The sequence below is a fragment of the Apostichopus japonicus genome, chromosome 11 (assembly GCF_037975245.1).
Source record: "Apostichopus japonicus isolate 1M-3 chromosome 11, ASM3797524v1, whole genome shotgun sequence".
Classification (NCBI taxonomy): Eukaryota; Metazoa; Echinodermata; class Holothuroidea; order Aspidochirotida; family Stichopodidae; genus Apostichopus; species Apostichopus japonicus.
The window spans coordinates 12343984-12367727 of record NC_092571.1 but is presented as its reverse complement, the minus strand read 5'-3'; the positions used below and the strand labels follow the sequence as shown (position 1 = coordinate 12367727).

General features: G+C 39.1%; 2 protein-coding genes across 4 annotated transcripts in view; one reads left to right on the top strand and one right to left on the bottom strand.

Moving 5' to 3' along the window:
* LOC139975666 (uncharacterized) overlaps positions 1-22112 on the top strand; it is a 44152-nt gene extending 22040 nt beyond the window's left edge. For 2 of the 3 annotated variants that reach the window (XM_071983760.1, XM_071983762.1), the window contains exons 16-20: positions 8829-9308; positions 11117-11252; positions 11718-11906; positions 16459-16605; positions 21529-22112. In XM_071983760.1, the coding sequence (XP_071839861.1) occupies positions 8829-9308; positions 11117-11252; positions 11718-11906; positions 16459-16605; positions 21529-21606 (1030 nt within the window). In that variant the 3' untranslated portion in view covers positions 21607-22112. Of the gene's footprint in view, positions 1-8828; positions 9309-11116; positions 11253-11717; positions 11907-16458; positions 16606-21019; positions 21054-21528 lie in introns of all 3 variants that reach the window. The other variant, XM_071983763.1, reaches the window with a different exon arrangement.
* Positions 1009-11042, bottom strand: LOC139975667 (uncharacterized). Its single transcript, XM_071983764.1, has 3 exons — positions 9692-11042; positions 4760-4912; positions 1009-3424 (listed from the first exon to the last, which is right to left on the bottom strand). Exons 2-3 carry the CDS (start codon positions 4889-4891, stop codon positions 2495-2497), a joined length of 1062 nt encoding a protein of 353 aa, XP_071839865.1. The 5' UTR covers positions 4892-4912; positions 9692-11042; the 3' UTR covers positions 1009-2494.
* Positions 22113-23744: the final 1632 nt, after the last annotated feature.

Genomic DNA, 23744 nt, shown 5'->3' with positions numbered 1-23744 from the left:
CCCCTCCCCCTTTCTCCTCTCACCCTCCCCCCCCCCCCGTCACACTCTGTCAGTTGTCCCCCTCAATGCTTCCAGGTGCTTGGCTTCAGGAAATTGGCATGCCTCACAAAGTATGTCTGGCCTGATTTTCCCGTGAGGAATCTGATATTTATCATATTACCTACCACCCCTTCCCCTTTTACAGTACTTCCAAAGGAAAGGCCCTAAAATTGGTTTTGTAAACCAAATCTGTGACATCACAGTCATCTCTGTACTGTTAAAAACTTTGCAAGGCTTTTGGGTAAGCCTCAAATGTCATTTTTCAATCAATCTGTAATTCAGACTAGTATATGCTTTGGTGAAGTGTCGTTCTGTGTTTTTGTTTTTTTCGGGTTATCTAACTTTAATACGAAAGACCTCTGAACCATTCTTAACTTTTGTTACTGAGTTTATCTGTGAGGTATAAAGTCAACTTTTATATAGTTATATTACAGTATAAACATTGAAAAAATTATAATCGCATTTTAGTAACATAGGTAACAGGAGACGTTGGATGACAGTTTAAACAATAAAATTTATTTTCCATATATATATATATATATATATATATATATATATATATATATATATATATATGTATATATATATATATAAATATAAGTATAAATATATATATATATATATATATATACATATGTATATATATATATATATATACATATTAAACAATGCACCCCATAAGCCTGATAATTTTCTCTATAAAAACCACAAATGCTTTAATCTCATTTATATACAGATTTGCCTAAAATACATATCACAGCAGTGGTGAAGGCGTGGTGTAGCAGTTAGAGCATCCCACCCTTACCCCCGTCCCCCTAATGAAAACCTACCACTAGTTCCCCCTTTCGTAACCTTGTCCACAACCAGATTCTCTGAACCTTTCGAATTGGTCGCTGTGCATTGTTTTTTAAGGAGAGTTTTTCCGGTATATTTGTTAAATTGGGGAAATAAGGTCTTGAAACAACATGGTTGACCATCCCTGCACCGCATTGATGGAGAATGGGGTTCTTTAATCTCTCTTAGTAGCTTTCAAGCAACCGGTACACGTACAACAAACTACACGCGAGGGGGCTATCCCTAAAAGGGACAAATACATGCGTCGTTCAAAAACATTGAAAATTCAAGGATACTTTAAAGCAGTGCTGTAGGCAAAACCTTAATAAAGTAATCTCCTTCCTGACTCTAAAAAAGTCCACCAAGAATGAAAAAAAAACACAGGCGAGAGACAGAGGTTGAAAAAATCCTGCTAGAGACACTTGTGTACTTCTGAGTGGTAGATTTAGAAGGAGGAGGAGGACAGTGACCTTAGAGAGGGTTATAGGGGGCGCACTGCAAGAATGTAAATACCAGTTCTTAGGCAACGGTATATCTTGAGTCCTGTAGGTACAGGAGATGGGTAATGCATCGTCGTGGTTCACGAATACTCCGAACAGTAAGAATGCCAAAATTATTGATAGGCCTGTCGATCTCAACAAATGAGCTGAGATTTCTATTGAGTTTTTGGTGGAAAAAAAATCTAGATAATGAAGAAGAGAAATAAAGTTTCACATAATTTACAAAACATTACCAAAAATAAGTAGAGTTATGAGCATACCATGCTCATTTTAATTTTTAATTTACAAGATTAGGCATCGACCACACTCTTGGCAGCATTGTAACAGCAGTCGACAGTATTCTGTAACTCTGATTCGGAATATTGTGGGAATTGTTTCCTTGCGTTATCGATAACAACTCCGTCAATCTCCATTTTTCTGTATTAAAAGATTACACATCGACCAGACTCTTGGCAGCATTGTTACAGCAGTCGACAGTATTCTTCTAACTCTGATTCGGAATATTGTGGGAATTGTTTCCTTGCGTTATCCATAACAACTCCGTCAATCTCCATTTTTTGGTATTTAAAGATTACGCATCGACCAGACTCTTGGCAACATTGTTACAGCAGTCGACAGTATTCTGTAACTCTGATTCGGAATATTGTGGGAAATGTTTCCTTGTGGTGTCGTCAACTTCTCCGTCATTCTCCATTTTTCGGTATTAAAAGGTTACGCATCGACCAGACTCTTGGCAGCATTGTTACAGCAGTCGACAGTATTCTTCTAACTCTGATTCGGAATATTGTGGGAATTGTTTCCTTGCGTTATCCATAACAACTCCGTCAATCTCCATTTTTTGGTATTTAAAGATTACGCATCGACCAGACTCTTGGCAACATTGTTACAGCAGTCGACAGTATTCTGTAACTCTGATTCGGAATATTGTGGGAAATGTTTCCTTGTGGTGTCGTCAACTTCTCCGTCATTCTCCTTCATTAGGAAGCTTGCATTTATGAACAGAATTAGTTTCAGAGTTGCCAAGTTTGTCAATCTAATCATGTGGAAAAGATAATAACAGCTAAGGCATTACCTAAAGGCATGACATTTGCCATTTATCTTAATATCACAACATTATGAAACTATTTGCTATTTTTATAATTGCGACAACAATCAATGGCTCTCTTCAAGTCTGATTCAGAATACTGTGGGAAATATTTCCTGGCAGTATCTATAATTTCTCCATCGCTCTCCATTTTCCGGTATATATTTCTTCCGTCTTTGTCGTACCGGATAAAAGTGTTCCCTCGAATCTCGGTCCACAAGTTTCCTGAAAATCCCATGATGAACACACCGTGCATTAAACCCGGTAAAATCTCGGGATTACTGGAAAGCATTGCCGAGATTTTATAATAGGTCTCAAGACTCGGCGGCTGGTTCAAATGGTACGTTATCAACGCTCTCCAGGCCTGTCCTTCTTCCATGTATATATTAGCATCCTCTCTTAAACCGCTTTGAACTACTACGGGTGTGCACAGCTTCACTACCGTAGGACAATCCTTGAAGAGTCTGACCTGCGAAGTAATTAATCGGTAGATAGGTGAGACCCTGTGAAAGTCCAGAGGGATGGGTTCCACGATGGGACGTACCGTACCAGGTTCTACGAGGTGAAGGCTGCCCTCGTGTGTGACATTTTTCGCAACCAGTCCAAGATGGGTTTCGTATAAGCTCGTTCTCTCTTTTGGGAAAGAAGCTCCAGGATTGTAGACCTCGTATCCCATAACCTCGAGGACGGCTCTGGTGAACGAGTTGATACAGAGGCAACCCCCACCTTGTTTCTTTTTCATTATGTCTTTGTTTTCTTGTTGAGATGGACCCTTAATACCTTCTTGGAGATAAATTACATTGTTGAAAGGCTGCGTCAATCTAGTCCGTCTTTGGACCTCGCAGAGAAGGTCGTAGGCATTCTGTTCTCTCATGGTGACAGGCTCCGGTATTTCTAGGACGGTCTTGAGATACTCTACGGCCTCCTCTTTGGTAACAAGTCCATGTGAGTTTTCATATTCTGGAGACTGTAAACAGATCAACATGAAGCACAGTCAAGCTTCTTTAACCTTCATTGCAGACTAATTCATATCTTACTTTGCAAGTTATTCTTATGAGGCGTAATGCAAATGTTTTCCTAATAGGCTGGTCGGTTGGAGATCAATAGATTATAAAACAAGGTTTCCACTATTTGACATCTGGTGACTGCAAATGACCTTTGACCTCCACAAAAAAACGATAGGCTTCTTCTACTTTAAAATGCGGTACTCCTTTACACGAAATAAGGGATTGATTCAAGCATCCCTTCTAGAGATATCGTGTTTGCAAGGTTTTCAGGATTTGACCCCTGGTGACCCCATATGACCTTTGACCTCAACCAAAAACAAGGCTTTTCTCCTAGTCAGTCATACCTGTCTGAGCTGATCACACCTCGGGTACACCCAAACGCGCCCTTCGCTCTAAGCCGTTAACTCTCGTTCCGCGCAACACCAATAACAAGAAGCACTATCGCCCTACAGCATTCTCGGTCGCCGCACCTGATCTTTGGAACGAGCTGCCTCCAGGAATTCGTATGATCACGAACTTCACCTCCTTCAAGTCACACCTGCAAACGCATCTCTTTCAAGAGTACTACAAAGATGGTTTCTAGGATTTTTTAGATTTTATGTTGTTCTGTCGTGTTGGTTTTTAGGTTCTAACTTCAATTGGAATTTTCACTTTTTAGCATTCAAATTGTAGATTTTGTAGTCAATATGTTTTATCGCTTTACGCTTCACCAGTGCTTTTAATAGTTTTTCGATCTCATATTCCTGTTTTATCTGTTTTATATTGTTCTGTCGTGTTGGTTTTTAGGTTCTAACTCCAATTGAAATTATCATTTTTTAGCATTCAAATTGTAGATTTTGTAGTCAATCTGTTTTATCGCTTTACGCTTCACCAGTACTTTTAATAGTTTTTCGATCTCATATTCCTGTATATTTCTGTAGATGGTATATGTATTTACTGTTTTTTCTATTTAATGTTTTATGGCATTGTATTTTCTAGATTGTAAAGCGCACAGATGCATCGCAAGTAGTGAGCTATATAAGATTTTATTTACATTTACATTACATAAATTATTTGGCCCCTTGGTGACCAGAATGACTTTGACCTCCTCTATAAACAAATTCTTCTACTCATTGTGGTACACCTACTCACCAAATATAAGTTCCAAGCTCCCCTTCTTGAGATACGATGTTTACAAGCAAGGCATCACACACCACACAAACATCTACACACATCCATCTGCATGACTGCATGTACAATAGGTTACGACTATCATCGAAACCAAAATGGAAATATTGACATTTATTAAAATCTACCTGTAAGGATGAACTGTTGAATGGACAACGCATGATGGTACTTTCCTCGATTTCCCTCGAAAGAAATGAAACCTGTGGTCTTGCCAACAGTGGGTAGGCTAGATGCCTCTGGAATAGTACTCGTGATAACATGGTGAACCCCTTAGACGGTAACTGCATGTTCAGTGAAACAGTACAACGATATTGTCACATCAATTGTGTTAAGTTTCCTGGTCATAAAGGATAGTGTTATTGAAAAAAAGTTTCCTATTTTAATATCAGATTGTTTGTTTTCTACTTACAGTAGGCTGTGCTATGTTAAATAGCTTCAATTTTTTATCGACATCAAGGCATTAGAAAACAGTGGTGAATTGAAAACACCCTCGATTTACTGTCACCAGAGTCACAAAATTGACTGTTTTGGGGGTTTTTCTCCTTGCCTGTTCAATAGTTTTACTCCAAATAATTATCAAGTCTTCACATAGATACCAAAAGGATTACTGAATTTTCCTTTTCAAAAGATATTCAAATTTTGCGGAAAATCACCCTTTACGAATGTCACGCGAGTCACGTCACGCGAGTCACGTCAATCAAGATAGTGTTCCTACCTATTTACTGTGTGTTGGACTAATTATATTTGCTATAGCATAGTGCTCACTTAATAGCTTTAATTTTTATTCGACATCAAGGCATTAGACAACAGTGGTGAATTGAAAACACCCTCGATTTAACACGAGTCACAAAATTGACTGTTTTTGTTGTTTTTCTCCTTGCCTGCACAATAGTTTTACTCCAAATAATGAATATCAAGTCTTCACATAGACACCAAAAAGATTACTGAATTTTCCTTTTCAGAAGATATTCAAATTTTGCGGAAAATCACCCTTTACGAATGTCACGCGGGTCACATTAATTCAAGGTAGTGTTTCTACTTATTAACTGTGTGAAAATTACAGGGATGAATATAATTTGATGAATGAATCACTGATTAAAGATATCATATATGCATTCCTCTTTAATTAGGCAACTTGAACACACCTAATTAAACTAATTTTAATAATTTCATTTGAAATATCAGAATTTAAATTCATGAATATTTATTCGCAATATGCCTATTTTATCACCACATTTGGAAAGTTAGCATGTGTCATTGATTTTTTAGTAATATACAAAAACATAATCTACATTTGTATCTGGCAATGCCATGTGCTGTGACTTGACAACCTTATATTAACTGCACAATCATTCCCAAAATCCTACTGTATGAGCGAATGTACAGTATCTTCTCAAATATTACACTTTTGGATTATTCAAATATGACAAATGAGAATGGTAATTTGAATCACATTTTGATAGACGTTTCTTCTATAACTTTCAAATGAGTGACTTCAACAGACTAAATAATTGTTATAAATATTAATTGACAAGATATATTGCCTGAACAACTGTACTACCCGTACAGGATATTACCTACTGTCTGCAGTCATGAGGGTAACTCGGGGACATTAATATCATCTGGACATTCCCAAGGGAAGTACCTTTTGGACACTTTCTTGACCAATGAATGTTATATTTCACTATGCAAGATCTTTACCTTCGATTCACTACTGCATTTGGTCTAGAACTATCCGAAAAGTGAACTCGTCACGCGAGTCATGTTTTCTCGTCACGCGAGTCACAATACATCTTCATCGTTATTTTCATGTGTTACAACATATTTTCAAAGTTGCATAGCAATTGAGGTAGAGGTGTTTTTCAACTTCGGTATGAGTATAAAAAGTTATTGGAAACATTTTAATAAGACATAAGAAATCGAACATTTGTGTGTGCATTCTGATTTTTGCTAATAGTAACTGTCACGCGAGTCACCTTTAGTTTTTTCGCCAATTTCACCCCCAATACTTGAGGTATAAGAAAAAATTCTCTACTGTTGTAAGCATTAAGGCGTACCTTCACTGACTGAATGAATGCTTTTCTCCCAGGTAAGTTCTTTATTTGTTTCATGATATCAAATAGAGAGGAATTTTAGTAAAAATGTCATGCGAGTCACCACAGAATTGACCATAAATTAATGTGATAGTCAAGGTCGATGCAACTCAGTAGGAATGTGAGGTTAACAGAGATTTTTACTACATGACAGAATATCAGGGTACCTATTAAAAGTTAAGCTCAACTATTGTGTGGCAACTTCAGTTGGATTGTGTAAGTGTCTTGCTTATAAGGTGGTGTTTTGTATTCAGATAATGTTTGTAACATTGTTGTACTCCATCAGAAATGTGATGAAGAATGTACGGTGCATGGTATATATGATGTAAAGTAATGTTTTATAAGGCAGCGGCTATGAGGATGTGTTTATACCGTGCTGTGACTATAAAGGTGGTGTTTATAAGGTGTTGATTATTAGACGATGCTTGTAAGGTGGTATGTGATACAAGGTAATGTTTTATAAGGCTGTGACTATAAGGGTGGTGTTTATAAGGTGTTGTGACTATAGGGGTGGTGTTTGTAAGGTGTTGTGACTATAGGGGTGGTGTTTATAAAGTGTTGATAATTAGACGATGCTTGTAAGGTGGTATGTGATATTAGGTTAAAGGCTGTGACTAAGGGTGGTGTGTATAGGTGTTGTGACTATAGGGGTGGTGTTTTAAGGTGTTGTGACTATAGGGGTGGTATTTATAAGGTGTTGACTAGATGATGCTTGTAAGGTGATGTAGTTATGTGATATTTATGAGGCATTACATAAGTTAGATCATAGTGTTTATTTGGTGTAGAATAGTATGTGGTGTTTGCAAGGTGATTATTTAATGATACTTATGGTTATTTATGATATGATTATTTATGATTACTGATGTTACTTATGATTATTTAATGATAAGGGTGGTATATGATATTAGGTAATGTTTTTTAAGACAGTGACTATAAGGGTGGTGTTTATAAGGTGTTGAGTATTAGATGATGCTTGTAAGGTGATATGATACAAGGAAGTGACTTTAAGGGTGATGTTTATTAGGTGTTGATATTAGATGATACTTGTAAGGTGGTATATGATATCCCAGTGACTATAAGGGTGGTGTTTATTAGGTGTTGATTATTAAAGGATGCTTGTAAGGTGATATGATATAAGGTAATGTTTTATGATGCAGTGACTATAAGGATGGTGTTTAACTTTATAAGGTGTTGATTATTAAATAATTCTTGTAAGGTGGTTAAAGGTAATGTTTTATAAGGCATTGACAATAAGGATGGTGTTTATAAGGTGTTGATTATTAGATGATGCTTGCAAGGTGATGTGACAATGTGATGTTTATGAGGCATTGTGTAATTTAGATCATTGTGTTTATTAGGTGTTGTGTACTAGGTGGGTTTTATAAGGTGGGTCATAGCAGATTTTGAATGGTCGTCCGGGAGACGACCAAATGTTTGTTTGGAATAACAAAGTCAGCTGTGGAGGTTTTCTGACAGTTTTAGTTGTTTTTACGTCAAATTCAGCTGCATCATAATTAATAAAGACCCCCATATTCAGTAGGTAAAATGATGAAGAGATATCACCCTCCATCACTTTGGAGATACTGATATAAAAGAAAACTATTGGTAGTCCTTTGACCACCCAGCTGAAGGAGAATTTTATTAGCCCAAAGCTGGTTGAAGTCAACAGATCTATACAGCTGTCCTGCAGTGTACATATACATTTATCATTGTTTTTTTTTTTTTTGCTACATTTTTCAGACTACTAATTTGCCTGTTCAGACAATCAAAAATTTAAGAACTGGTTTCAACTACAGTAGAGAAAAATCCATAAAAATTTGCCCTGTGGTTAAATAAATTTAAGCCACTGCTTATTAGGTGGAGAAGTTTATTAGGTGGTGTTGACTGGTGTCAGCCCACCCCCGACCCCCACCCCCATTCAACTCTATCATTAGCAAGGATGTTTTAGGTTTTCAACACCAGACTTTTTTCATTTTAAACCGAGAAACTGAGAAAGTGGATTTTGGTGTTTACTGGTTTTAAGCACCCCATCCCTCCATCGCACTCTATCGTAAATGATAATGTTTTAGACTTTGAACACCAGACTTTTTGAATCTCAAAACAGAGAAACAGAGAAAGTGGATTCTGAATATCAGGCGGAGACCCTGCGGGAGCGAATAAATTCCCTCCAGAGTCAGCTCATAACTCAGAAGTCGCTGGTGAACAAACAGGCTCAGAAGGAGTTGGTCAGTCTGAGGAGAGCGCACGGCGAGATGGCAACGAGAGTCAGCGACCTCTCGAAGACAAACACCGAGCTGAACGAGAAGGTCACAAAGCTACTGGAGGCTCAAACCAAACTACAGGACAGGGTGAAGCGCCAGAAGGCTCAGTCCGAGGGCTATCGACCTCTGAGGGAGGCGAATGCCGCGTTGACGCAGGACAACGATTCGCTGCGGAACCGTCTGGCGGACTTTCAGGAATTGAAGAGAAGTTACGGGAAGAGGAACAAGGAACAGACGACCACGATCGGAGCGTTCGTGAAACAGGTTAAGCAGTTACAGAAAGAAATTGAGGAGACATCTCAAAAGTCTGAAGATTATCGACGGTAAGCTATTAATTCAAAAGAGAGAAAGGGTAAAATTTAAGGAAATTGAAATTATCTTGGTGGAGGGATGTTGCTTCTCCTTTGAGGTCTTAGATACAGGTTTATATATTGGACATTAGCGTTGTGCGGTAGTCGGATTTCACACAACCGGTAGTGTTGCAACATGAATCCCGGTATCGTAACTACAACCGGTATTTTCTTCAACTTTCATCTACGGTTCAAAGCACTTAGTTACGAGACTGTCAATGTCATACATTCAATACGCATAGCCTAGGCTATGTACATACTCTTACACGCACGTTCATAAAAAAAAATAAACAAACTAACACGCTATATTAGGGCCTTTGTTTTTTAATAACACTTCCAAAAAGAAAAGCACAAACCTTGGAAAAAAGCAACCCACACCATCCTTCATTGATACTCGACGTACGATATTAGATTAACACGTTCGCACGTGGATTAAACTTGTAATCCGTACACAAACATAAACTGGGAGTTCCCCACTAATCCATGATATTGGAATAGGGCAACCCCTTCAAGTTCAAAAGTTCACAATGAAAAGTTTTTAACTAACAACAAGTCACCATGTGTTTGGAACTTCAGACAATAAGAATGTTACATAGGGGCTACATAAATACGGGATTATAAACTACATACATAAGAATAGTACAGATTTATTTATATCGTTAATCGGCTTTTGTTTACTCCAGAAAATATACTTTCAATACGTACAATATCAATCTTTCGTACAAAAGATCTTAAAAATTCAAAAAGTTGCGAAAGATAAATATAAATGACATCGTGGAACCCCCCGCATTAATAAACGAATCCATTTCATTACATCATCAAATCTCAAGTACTGAACTGTTGTGTGTACCTGTACCGTACCCTAGGCTATAATAATATACAGTCCCGTGCGAAGATGGATTTAAACTGGATATACTCCCTGCGGTTTTGGCTCAAAATTGATTAAATCGTTATAATTATTATAACAAAATGAGGTGAAATGCATAAGAGTAAGATTTTGTACATGGGAACCTTGACAATCATCGTTTGAAGGAAGAATAAATAACGAAAATTTCAGAATAACTTTGAGGTCCCGTAACATGCTGAGCGCAAGTAACGTTCGATATTTGGTATAGCCTAGGTTCAAATTACTACGTGAAAAGTTGATTCGTTAATATATAGGTCTAGGCCAGTACGTAAATTGGTCAGATATTATTCAAACTAAGAAACACAGAAACCAGAAGAAAATCGTGTTTTGTTTTCTTTATTTCAAATAGTAACACGTAGATATTTTTATTATGTCCGGTATTCCCGGGAATGATACCGAAACGAATGTAATAACCGGTTGTTTCCCCAATACCGGCAGTAGTTACACATTGCACTGTGATCGGGATTAGTCAATACCGGGATCGGGATACCGGGATTCACTTGACTACCGGGATCCCGCACAACCCTATTGGACATTTGATCAATTTAGCTTCAAGTCTAAATTTATCCTTTTTCTGCAATATTTCATTCTGTTTTTCTGATGGAAATTGGAAAAAAAAAAAAACTATTGAAAGACGTTTGTTTAGTACAAGGTGTGGTTTAATTAAATATCGTGATATCTGTGTTATGCTCATCCTAATAAAACTAAAACAACACTGTTATCAAACTGCTTATCCACTAAAGAGCCTGTGTATTAAGAGAATGTGTCAAAGTCAGTGGGCCTGAAGTTTCAGTCCTAGCAGGGGCTGAATGATTATACTCATCCTAGTAAGTTTTAACCGTTTTACCGATGACTAATATATTTTATCGTCTAGGACAAAGCTGGCCAACGACGGGGACAACAGACTGCAGCAAGAAAACGTTTCTCTGAAGGCAAAACTGACGGAGGCCGAATTACACAATTCTAAATTAGAAATGAAACTAGCTGAATTCAGCGCTGAATCGGACGAGGTAAGATAACATACTTTCCAAAAATTTGCTCACCCTTGGATTAAAAGTCATACCATTGTGTGTTAGCATTGCCGTAAACAGATTTAATTGTAAATTGTCAAAAATACTGTATGTGGTGGGTTCTCCGAATGCAGGATTGTAACTATTTTGTGTGACTTTTTCTTACATTTCCTTTTTTTTCCTCTTTTTTATTGTCATTCAAACAATTTTAAACTTTGTAGACTTTATATTGGACATGAGGTCATTTATATATTTTTGTACGCTTTAATATTTTGTAGGTACATATTATATTTTGTTTCATCTTAATATTTTATAGGAACGTTTTCATATCTATGTACATTATTATACGTCTTATTTGTTGTTTACAATTTTTAATGTTTTGAGCTCTTGTTATCAACCAATTTCCATTGTATTTTTATATGATTGGCTGAATAAATATCTGTCTATTCGTCTTGTTGCTTGCAGATTTCTTCCCATATACAGGATGCTAACAGCTGGTTTCAGAAGAAATATACCGGATTGCAGAGAGAATTAGGAGAGGCAACAAAGGAGCAAGGTTCCCTCCGGGAGGTCGTCAAGGAACAGGCCAGAGAACTTCGGCAAGAGAAGTTCAAGTCTGACGAACAGACGCAGAGAGCTTACCAGATTATAAGGGTAGGTTGAAAATTTTGGGTTCCTACAGGGTCAATGTGTATTCCATGGTGCGTCAATGTGTATTCCAATTGGGTACTTACTGGGTCAGTGTCTGTTCCAGGGTATCAGCAAGGTTAAGGTAGGGTGCTGGGTACTTACTGGGTCAGTGTCTGTTCTAGGGTATCAGCAAGGTTAAGGTAGGGTGTTGGGTACTTACTGGGTCAGTGTCTGTTCCAGGGTACCAGCAAGGTTAAGGTAGGGTGTTGGGTACTTACTGGGTCAGTGTCTGTTCCAGGGTATCAGCAAGGTTAAGGTAGGGTGCTGGGTACTTACTGGGTCAGTGTCTGTTCCAGGGTACCAGCAAGGTTAAGGTAGGGTGTTGGGTACTAACCGGGTCAGTGTCTGTTCCAGGGTACCAGCAAGGTTAAGGTAGGGTGCTGGGTACTTACTGGGTCAGTGTCTGTTCTAGGGTATCAGCAAGGTTAAGGTAGGGTGCTGGGTACTTACTGGGTCAGTGTCTGTTCCAGGGTACCAGCAAGGTTAAGGTAGGGTGTTGGGTACTTACCGGGTCAGTGTCTGTTCCAGGGTACCAGCAAGGTTAAGGTAGGGTGCTGGGTACTTACCGGGTCACTGTCTGTTCCAGGGTACCAGCAAGGTTAAGGTAGGGTGTTGGGTACTTACCGGGTCACTGTCTGTTCTAGGGTACCAGCAAGGTTAAGGTAGGGTGCTGGGTACTTACTGGGTCAGTGTCTGTTCCAGGGTACCAGCAAGGTTAAGGTAGGGTGCTGGGTACTTACTGGGTCAGTGTCTGTTCTAGGGTATCAGCAAGGTTAAGGTAGGGTGTTGGGTACTTACTGGGTCAGTGTCTGTTCTAGGGTATCAGCAAGGTTAAGGTAGGGTGCTGGGTACTTACTGGGTCAGTGTCTGTTCCAGGGTACCAGCAAGGTTAAGGTAGGGTGCTGGGTACTTACTGGGTCACTGTCTGTTCTAGGGTACCAGCAAGGTTAAGGTAGGGTGCTGGGTACTTACTGGGTCAGTGTCTGTTCCAGGGTATCAGCAAGGTTAAGGTAGGGTGCTGGGTACTTACTGGGTCAGTGTCTGTTCCAGGGTACCAGCAAGGTTAAGGTAGGGTGTTGGGTACTTACCGGGTCAGTGTCTGTTCCAGGGTACCAGCAAGGTTAAGGTAGGGTGCTGGGTACTTACCGGGTCACTGTCTGTTCCAGGGTACCAGCAAGGTTAAGGTAGGGTGTTGGGTACTTACCGGGTCACTGTCTGTTCTAGGGTACCAGCAAGGTTAAGGTAGGGTGTTGGGTACTTACCGGGTCAGTGTCTGTTCTAGGGTATCAGCAAGGTTAAGGTAGGGTGTTGGGTACTTACCGGGTCAGTGTCTGTTCTAGGGTATCAGCAAGGTTAAGGTAGGGTGCTGGGTACTTACTGGGTCAGTGTCTGTTCCAGGGTACCAGCAAGGTTAAGGTAGGGTGTTGGGTACTTACTGGGTCAGTGTCTGTTCTAGGGTATCAGCAAGGTTAAGGTAGGGTGCTGGGTACTTACTGGGTCAGTGTCTGTTCCAGGGTACCAGCAAGGTTAAGGTAGGGTGCTGGGTACTTACTGGGTCAGTGTCTGTTCTAGGGTATCAGCAAGGTTAAGGTAGGGTGCTGGGTACTTACCGGGTCAGTGTCTGTTCTAGGGTATCAGCAAGGTTAAGGTAGGGTGTTGGGTACTTACTGGGTCAGTGTCTGTTCCAGGGTACCAGCAAGGTTAAGGTAGGGTGTTGGGTACTAAGCCGGGTCAGTGTCTGTTCTAGGGTACCAGCAAGGTTAAGGTAGGGTGCTGGGTACTTACCGGGTCACTGTCTGTTCCAGGGTACCAGCAAGGTTAAGGTAGGGTGTTGGGTACTTACTGGGTCAGTGTCTGTTCTAGGGTATCAGCAAGGTTAAGGTAGGGTGCTGGGTACTTACTGGGTCAGTGTCTGTTCCAGGGTACCAGCAAGGTTAAGGTAGGGTGTTGGGTACTTACTGGGTCAGTGTCTGTTCCAGGGTACCAGCAAGGTTAAGGTAGGGTGCTGGGTACTTACCGGGTCAGTGTCTGTTCTAGGGTATCAGCAAGGTTAAGGTAGGGTGTTGGGTACTTACCGGGTCAGTGTCTGTTCCAGGGTACCAGCAAGGTTAAGGTAGGGTGCTGGGTACTTACCGGGTCAGTGTCTGTTCTAGGGTATCAGCAAGGTTAAGGTAGGGTGTTGGGTACTTACCGGGTCAGTGTCTGTTCCAGGGTACCAGCAAGGTTAAGGTAGGGTGTTGGGTACTTACTGGGTCAGTGTCTGTTCCAGGGTACCAGCAAGGTTAAGGTAGGGTGTTGGGTACTTACCGGGTCAGTGTCTGTTCCAGGGTACCAGCAAGGTTAAGGTAGGGTGCTGGGTACTTACCGGGTCAGTGTCTGTTCCAGGGTACCAGCAAGGTTAAGGTAGGGTGTTGGGTACTTACTGGGTCAGTGTCTGTTCTAGGGTATCAGCAAGGTTAAGGTAGGGTGTTGGGTACTTACCGGGTCAGTGTCTGTTCTAGGGTACCAGCAAGGTTAAGGTAGGGTGTTGGGTACTTACTGGGTCAGTGTCTGTTCCAGGGTACCAGTAAGGTTAAGGTAGGGTGTTGGGTAATTACCGGGTCAGTGTCTGTTCCAGGGTACCAGCAAGGTTAAGGTACTGTAGGGTGCTGGGTACTTACCGGGTCAGTGTATGTTCTAGGGTATCAGCAAGGTTAAGGCAGGGTGCTGGGTACTTACTGGGTCAGTGTCTGTTCCAGGGTACCAGCAAGGTTAAGGTAGGGTGTTGGGTACTTACTGGGTCAGTGTCTGTTCCAGGGTACCAGCAAGGTTAAGGTAGGGTGTTGGGTACTTACTGGGTCAGTGTCTGTTCCAGGGTACCAGCAAGGTTAAGGTAGGGTGCTGGGTACTTACCGGGTCACTGTCTGTTCTAGGGTACCAGCAAGGTTAAGGTAGGGTGTTGGGTACTTACTGGGTCAGTGTCTGTTCTAGGGTACCAGCAAGGTTAAGGTAGGGTGTTGGGTACTTACTGGGTCAGTGTCTGTTCTAGGGTATCAGCAAGGTTAAGGTAGGGTGTTGGGTAAAAACTGGGTCAGTGTCTGTTCCAGGGTACCAGCAAGGTTAAGGTAGGGTGTTGGGTACTTACTGGGTCAGTGTCTGTTCTAGGGTATCAGCAAGGTTAAGGTAGGGTGCTGGGTAAAAACTGGGTCAGTGTCTGTGCTGGGATACCTAGTTGATCCATGTCATTTGAAATAACATCAGTAAATATTGAAAGATATGCGGAACGCTTACCAAACCATAATGGTAAATCAAATAGCCATAACCCTATCAACTGGGTCAAACATGGATTTTTGGATTCCTGCCGGGTCTTATGTTTATCATAAGGTACCAGCAAGGGTAAGGTAGTATCTAGGGTACAAATTGGGTCAATGTAGGTTATAGGTTGTAAACTGGACTAATTTCGGACCTTGTAAGGTATGGAATGTCAGTTTGAGAGGTACTGTGAAACTGAACCAATGCCAATGTTCTGGAAAACATGTTTGTTCTATGTCTTGAGGAGATGATTTATTCGTAAATATCGAAAGTATCGAAATATATCGAAATATCGAAAGCCCCCCCATTGGGGGGCTCTTTACATTTTGTTCAAATACCAATGTGACAAAGTATCTGGAATACGAGTCATTGGGGACCAAAATGGCATCGTTAATTACATGTTTGTTAATTACATGCTCGTTTTCTTTCAATCTTGAGAAATCAAAACTGTAGGAGAGGGTGTCCTATTTTGATGGGTTGCAATCTCTCTATTGAGAAGTAGTCGGTAGGTTATTGTAAGGTAATACATAAAGATGGTTAAGATGTAAGAACTTGCATTTCCTGTTGGGTTAAAACTTTCCCATCAATTTATCCCAAAAACCGTGTATTTTAATTTTATACCCTTCAATGTGAAGGAGAGTTCTGTGTGGTCACCACAGTTGTCTATTCCTATTAACGACATCATCATTAATTTAGTCTTAAATCAACATTCCACCCATTTTGCAGATATATTTTATTTAAAAGCTGAATGTCTTCAGAACCGGCATAGCTAAAGAAATATTTGGTTACACTAAAAATAAGAAACAAATTCCCCCTCCCCCCCTCCCCCGGACTATAACATCCTCCAGAGAAAAACTGATGTGTCCGATAAGTTAGATATAATGATTTGCCATTTCATAATTTACAAAGTGAACCCGAATCTAATTGCTGGGGACAATTTGTGGTGGACTATACTGTTCATGAATCTTGCCTTTCCTTGAATGTTTAACCATGTAAGCACGAAATGCATTCGATGCAGCAGACAGGGTTTAAAATATTATAAAAATAAATATTAAAATAATTATAAAATAAATACGTTTTCAGAGGTAGATTTTGCTGGCACTAATTCCTTGTGCCATCTTACTCATAATTTGGAGTAATCCTATCTATACTTTCTGCGCTATGTTCTCATATTTTGCCCTTCTTATTCTTTTCTTTTCTTTCTAAATGTCTTTGGATCTTCTAGTCGAGCCGGGTAGCTCTCGGAAGGTTGACGGGCGAATTAGAGAAGGATAAAATCGAGTCCAAGTCGCAGATGCAATTCCTGGCCAGACGGGTACAGGCCGAGAGAGACCATTCCTCGTACATGGAAAAGAAATACAACAACATGTTGGTAAGTGAAATTTGGTGCGATGAGGAAAATGTAAAGAAAGTATTGCCTATTGGTTGAGGTGGGGTGGTTGTGGAGGGTGGTGTGGTGGTGGAGGGTGGTGTGGTGGTGGAGGGTGGTTGCGGTGGGTGGTGGTGGTGTGTGAACCATTAAAGGGATATTCCAGTGGCAGATATTGCGGCAATATGGCACAATATATTTCCACAGTGTTGGTTGAAAACACCATCTCAATATCTTATCCCCTAACTCAAGATACAGTTGATTGAATGGAAATTAGTTTGATTGGCTAAACCCCATGATGTTCCCTGGAGTAGATCATAATAAGGGTGATTATGTGATGTCATAATGGCAAATATTTCTTTACCAAATATCACCAAATTGTAAAAAATCAATATTTTCGCTGTACGAATATTATGCGGATGCGGGGTTTTGCTGCAGCTACATTTGTATATATCAGTCATTTTTAGCCACCGGAATACCCCTTTAACTAGGGGATTGCAAGTCAGGTACAAATACCAACCAAACTATTCAACCCAAGTGGCTGGCAGAACCACTATTTAAAAGATTTCTTTGTCGAGATTAGCTGGCAAATATAATCCAAACTACCTTGATATGGCGGCGTAACCAGAGATCCCCTCTCAGTTTTAAACTATACGAGCCAAACGGAGGAGGAGGAGGCAGAGGCGGAGGAGAGAAAAAATTCTGGCAGAAAGCTTGGTCGGAAGAGTGGAAAGAAATTATTATCAAGGATCAGATTTTATCTATAAACCAGCAACCCTCGGAAAGTCCCGTGCTTCAGCGACGGAAATGTACATAGTTTTGAACTGTGAACATGCTTACAAACTCACACATGTACCCAACAAATACAAGAAAGAAATACAGATGTGAAAGACAAATGTCTCTACGGCCGGCGGCCCGCTGCCTGACTGATCACAAGCCGACTTGACTCAGGCATCGCTCTGTGGAAAAATAAAAAATAGTCGGGCAGTGTCTCGGTGCTTGAGATTACGACCGAATGAGATTTTGACAGTTTCAAGTCACGTCGTACTTCAGTCCGGGGAAAAACTGAAGACGTCGCCTTTTCATGATCGGCAGTGCTCAATGTGCAGAGACTTAGACTGCCCAGTCTAAAAATGTTTAACTGATCACCAGAAATAATTTTGCACTTGTCTTGGACGAGCACCAGTCGTCAACCGGGCACAGACGCAGTCTTCGGGTGCGTTTATCTGTCTTTCGGTTTGTAGTGGCCAGCCGTGAGACTATGGATCTCTATGGTATCGGAAACTAGGTTACATCGGCCGAGTTTAGCTGTGTCGCGTCTAGTTGGGGGCGGTGTGTAAAAAGTTTGACATACTGGTTGGAGAGAGCACAGTTTGATATTCATAAATTATTTGATACTAACATCCCGTAAAAATGTAGGGTATGAATTTGACCAAATCTAGTTTAATACATTTGAATTTGAGAAGTAAATTTACATAAAGGACATTTTTATTTCAAGTTTCTTTTCTCTTGAGATTAGGGGGAAAAACGCACAAAAGTATTTTGGGGTCACGTAAAGTTTACAATGGAATAGAATTCCTTTATTACTTGCTCAGGAAACTGCATTTGCTGGAAAACTTAAAGTTTACAATGGAATAGAATTCCTTTATTTTTAAACTGTATTTGCTGGAAAATTTAAAGGATGAACTTAGGTGGAATTGTAGGTCACAAGTTACACTTGTGTCATTGTCCAAGAAAGAAGGAAAGAATTTAGTGCTAGCAATTTTTCAAAAGCTGTTCCGGTTTTGAAGATGTTCACCTTAAAAACTATCAAACCACACATCCTGCAGCATCTCATGGTTTTCTTACAGATATTGCAATGTTTTATTTTAATGTCCCATGTCTTTTCGGTTTACTCTGTGGATGGATCGATTCCCTTCTTTGATATCAAACTTTGTTAAAACCATCCATCCCGCTGTGTTAAGATCGCGCCCTCGGGCAAAAGTACACAGTCCCGGGAATGATCGAATTTAACACTCGAAAGTGTGAAAACAAGTTGGGTACCAGTCAGCTGACAAGGATGACTGTTATCACAAGCGACTTCAAAGTCCCCGGCTTGTGTACGTATCGGATGCCAGCGTCTCTTTCCTTGGCAGTCACTCTCTGGGAAATTGGCGATATGTAGGAGCAAGAAAAGGCTGTATGCATCGGTACTGTACCAAAGGTGGCTGCCTGTCCGCCTGCATGCCTGGGTGGGTGGATGTTTATCTTATTTCCAGAGTTTTTTTGGAATCGGGAAGATCAGACAGGGTATAAACGGAATGTCAGTGGGAGCTTCCCCTCGGAAAAGACGTCTGTTGCTCGTGTCTGACGATGACCCCAAAGTTTGGCATGGAGAAAGTCGCAAAGAAAAAGGAGGGAGTCTGCGTAAAATGTGTCACTCTCCGTAGAGCATTCTGCGAGGTTCAGAGTCACCCGGTTTAATCTCGTAGAAAAACTCAATCAATATTCTTGGAGGTTTCTGGAATTGAACAATAATACATCTGTCTCTCTCTCACTGTCTCTCTCATTGGTTATTTATAAAACTGCATTTCTCTTTGCTACATCTCAGTGGGGAGTTAGAAACTCGTTTGGGGCTAGAGGAGGTATTCGTGAGGTAATAAGAAAACCTCAAAGTAATGTTGGCGGCTGGATTATTAGGGTCATGAATGTCAACCCAGATGAGCGTATGGATGATGGAGTAAAACGGGGGAATTTGAATAACCAATGTCATGTTTTTCATCCAATTTGCCTGTTTTCTCTTGTTTTTTTTTCCCCCTCGTTTTTCTTGTTTAAATTTCACAGAGTTTAAATTCAAAGAATTTTCTGTACTTATATTTTCATTTTTAAAGGATTAGTGTGTTTGATAGATTATAAACTAAATTCAGGTTTCTAACAAATCCCACAGGTTTCTAACAAAAGTACAGGTTTCTAACAAAGACACAGGTTTCTAAAGCGAAAAAGGGAAATTTTGTCAAACTGAGCGATGGTAATGACACTCGCATCTTGCATTGCAAACATAGGATATGTCACACAAAGGGATGTACAGCTATTTTGGCACCGTAAACTATGCAAAGTGCAACTACGATCAACTTATGATATTAACCAAAGGCAGGGGATAAATTATAGCAGGACTTATCTGAAGAAGGAAAAAACAAGAAGAAGAATATTCTTACACTTATGTCAGCAAAAAAAAAATTCCTGATTCTATCATCCTTTGGCATTGCAATTGCAGCATTTTTTTTTTTCTGATATTAAGAAGGAATTTTTCACTTTTTATTAAAAATCGTTGCAACCTGAGTTTGTTTTGATTCAGTTCAGAAGAAAAGTTAATTCTAAAAGTTATACGCTCTCATCTCGAAGAGATTAGGGCCATATCAAGTCCCGTGAATTATGGATGTCCTTCATTTCCTGCTCCCTTCCTATCCCCTTACCCCCACCCCCCCCCCCACCTACACCCCTCTGCATTAAATGCAAGAAAAGTAAAGGAAAAAGGAAACCCCAGTCACCGCTCCAACACTTCTTAGGCTCAAAATATGTGAAATTTAGTTATTAATATTTTATATTGCACTATAAATCAAAATGATGCTCATTCTCTTCCAATTAATATTTCTATTGTTCTCGAGGAGAAAGAAAATTAAATTTCATGGAGTTTAAATTGGAAGGGTTTCTCAAATATCTAGATATTCTTGTGTCGATAACGTTTTATGGATTAATTTGGAGGTATCAGGTGTAATTTAATAAGCCATGCAATATAATATTTGAGACATCCTTTTCGGTTATGGAAACAACATTCATTTTGTTCCTTCTATAATAAACTGTGGCAGGTGAAAAAAAAAGAAGTGAATTCAATGCAGCTGTGTTTAAATACTATCATAATCAAGAAATATCGTACCAAGAAAGGTTCACCAAGATTTTAACCAAAAATCAAGAAGAAATGTCTAGCACAATGTTACAATATGGTATTTTGGATAAAGTATGACTTTTTATGCAGAATTTTCGATTTGAAATTTTATAGTCTAAAACAAAAAAGGAGAGATTTTAAATTATGAGGTCTGGTAATGTTTCTACAGGTATAAACCATTTTCAAGATATTCACCAATAAAATTATGCTTAATCTCTGGAATGCTTCTTTAAGGCGTAATTGACGGTGACGTATGGTCTTAATGTCAAATGTTAATCCATTGTTCCATAAATTCTAATAACTCAAGCCGACTAATGTCAGACTATATCCTCAAATTTAGATAATTAATAATGAAAAATTCATAATGCATAGGGATATCTACTCTGTAAAGTGTTCAAGGCTCAAAGAATAGAACAACCCATATGCATACGAGAGAAATTCATAAATGACATCTCAACCCTAAGTCATTAATTGAGTTTTTGATCCTTTAAAAAGGACTGATTATTTGGGGCCCGACTGACTTTGAGAGGTAATTTAAATCAGTTTTACATGTTGACACAACGAGCAAATTATACCCTCCACACACCCAATACGCACGTACCCGATTTGTTTGCTCTGATTTTAAGAAAGATATTAAAATTATGGACTCTTAAGATTTATTAAATAAGCAAAAATGACTCATCTTGTAAGCTTGTCATGTTAGAAGATGGAAAGTATGTCGTGCCATGGCTCACCGGATAGTCGATAGTAGACATTTTTAGGCTATCAGGCTGTTCTTGTGATTAATAATAAAAAATAAAACAATACTGTTAGCAAACTGCTTATAATCCACTCAAGAGCCTGTGTAAGAGAATGTGCTTTTACACATTATTAGTAAATAGCAACCTACAAATTTTAAAAATGAGCAAGCTCAAATTACCACTGACAGATGGCTTGTGCAATGAATTCCAAATTTGAGATACTGTATGTCTCCTATTGCATTTACTCTTGTTTTTTTTTTCTAGGACTCCAGTGCAAACTATATCGAAGATTTAGCTACGGAATTAGATGACACTAGAAACCTACTGGATTCCACCAGGTGACCCACGAGTAACATTCAATGTTGTCACCAGAAGTTTATAACTCCCTTTGTCACTGGCTGATCAAATCTTATTAGAATTTTATGTACATGTAGAGTCTATGTGAAAGGGGAGGAGGGAGGGAGGGGGAGGTAAGGCCAGCAGGTATGCTTAAAAGTTGGAAGAGAACTTATGATCACAGAACGCATTAAGATGATACATCACATGTCAAGGTTAACAGTAGCTTGAAAGTGACATGTTTGGATGCTTTAAAGTCACAATAGGAGTTGTAGTCACAGAATGTATTAAGGTTAACTGAAAGTAGCATGTTGAAGATAACATGTTGATGTTAACTGAAGTAACATATTTGGATGCTTGCAAGTAATAATGTACCTGTCAACTTAGAGTTGTAAATCGCCCTCTTAGTCTGTTGTTCGGGACTGGTTTTTGTCATAGAATTAATTACAAAACAATGTTAAAAGCATGTGTGCCTTTGAAGTAGACATTAAAGTTGATTTTAGTCAAATTTTTATTACGAGTAGAAACTAAAATATGACTAGCCAAGTATTTTTTGAAAATGTCAAAAAAAGGGCACAATTTTAGGAAACTTAATTGGTTTCAGGGGGTTTGTATTTTTTAATTTGATGCTGGCTGATTTGACAAACATCTGGACAATGAAACATGTAGAATTGAAGAGAATCCTTTAATTAACTTGATCATCATATGATGATAAAGATTCCATGACGGTGTCTTAATTTATCTGACAGAGTAATATTTTGAAAATTTTGATGAAAAAGGCAATCAAAACCAAAAAAATTAAACCCACTTCAAAACTAGTGTAATATACAAACTCCATAAAGAATCCAGGACCTCTACTGCACCTTTAAAGGCCCTCGGCACTGTTGCTAAAAATGTCAGAAAAACCAAAATTCAAATGTTGACACCTATTGAACCTTGCTTTTAACAACATTCTGTTTCACTTAAACACTTCCTGGTCTAACTTTGACCCCTCTAAAAACCACTTCCTGGTCTAAATCTGACCCCTCCAAAAACCACTTCCTGGTCTAAGTCTGACCCCTCTAAATATTTCTGGCAAGAAATTTGAAAGAGCGAGATCGCAGCCAAAATGTTTGGGAATCACCTGCAGAAGGTTTTTAGAAAAATGTTAATTTTAAAAGTATTTGATCTCTTATTACTATACTTTCTGAGTGCAATGTAGTTGAAGACAGGTAAACTTGAAGAAATCTTAAAGCTGCCCTGTGGTGTGTGGTAGGAATGCTTACGATGCCGTTAGGACAATGTAGATTTTGTTTAGTATTAGAGAACGTGAAAGAGTAAAATCTCGGTTAAAGATGTTATTTCGTCTCAGCGGAATCCAACAACATTGCATGCTGGGTTTGTTGCGTGACGTCACCGCTTTGTTTTTTTCGGAAGTTCGTTTGAGAACCGATAGTAGTTGGTATATGGATAGTAAACAAAAAACACAAAAAACAGCACAGTACAATGAGAACTAGTTATGGAAACAATGAACGTGGAAAAATATGGTGTCTGGCATCATCGTTTTGAGCAAAATAAACTGCCAATTCAACAATATAAACTGCCGATTCCCCATCCTTATTGCCCCATTCTCAAGTTTACGAAAGAAATAGTTCAGAGGTTGAAAAATTAAGCAATTTTATGTGACTTGTAAAGGAGCATTGTTATTAAAATTTTCTTCATGAATATGCATTAAATTCTGACATGCCATTTTGGGGACAACAAGCAAATGACAGTTGACTACTTGTTGTACCAAAAGTGAACTGGAAGCAAAATAGGTGCAATGCCATATATGCAAATTGACAAACCTCATCGTACGGTTTTCTTTAAAATTCATACAATTTCTTCTTTTCAAAATCATGATATTTTTGGACAAGAATGCAGCACATTCTGTGGTATTTTTTTTTGGTACAATGGACAAGTAACATAACCCCTATCCAATCATACGCCAAAACAAAAGAATGAAAAATAAGGCTATTTCTTTTAATTTGCAATGTCCATTTATGACATCAAAACTGTTTGCTTCATGTTCACATTTGGTATAAAATATAATTTCACAAAATTTTTTCTTTAAATGTTAAATTTTCTTCTAGGTGTAACCTTTACAAAAAACAACCAAAAAGACA

What these genes read in the sequence shown, in the direction of transcription:
- LOC139975667 (XM_071983764.1), bottom strand. Translation starts at nt 4,891, where the DNA reads ATGTTATCACGAGTACTATTCCAGAGGCATCTAGCCTACCCACTGTTG. An exon ending in TCAACAGTTCATCCTTACAG is followed by an intron (nt 3,425 to 4,759) that starts GTAGATTTTAAT and finishes ATCTGTTTACAG; the next exon opens with TCTCCAGAATATGAAAACTC.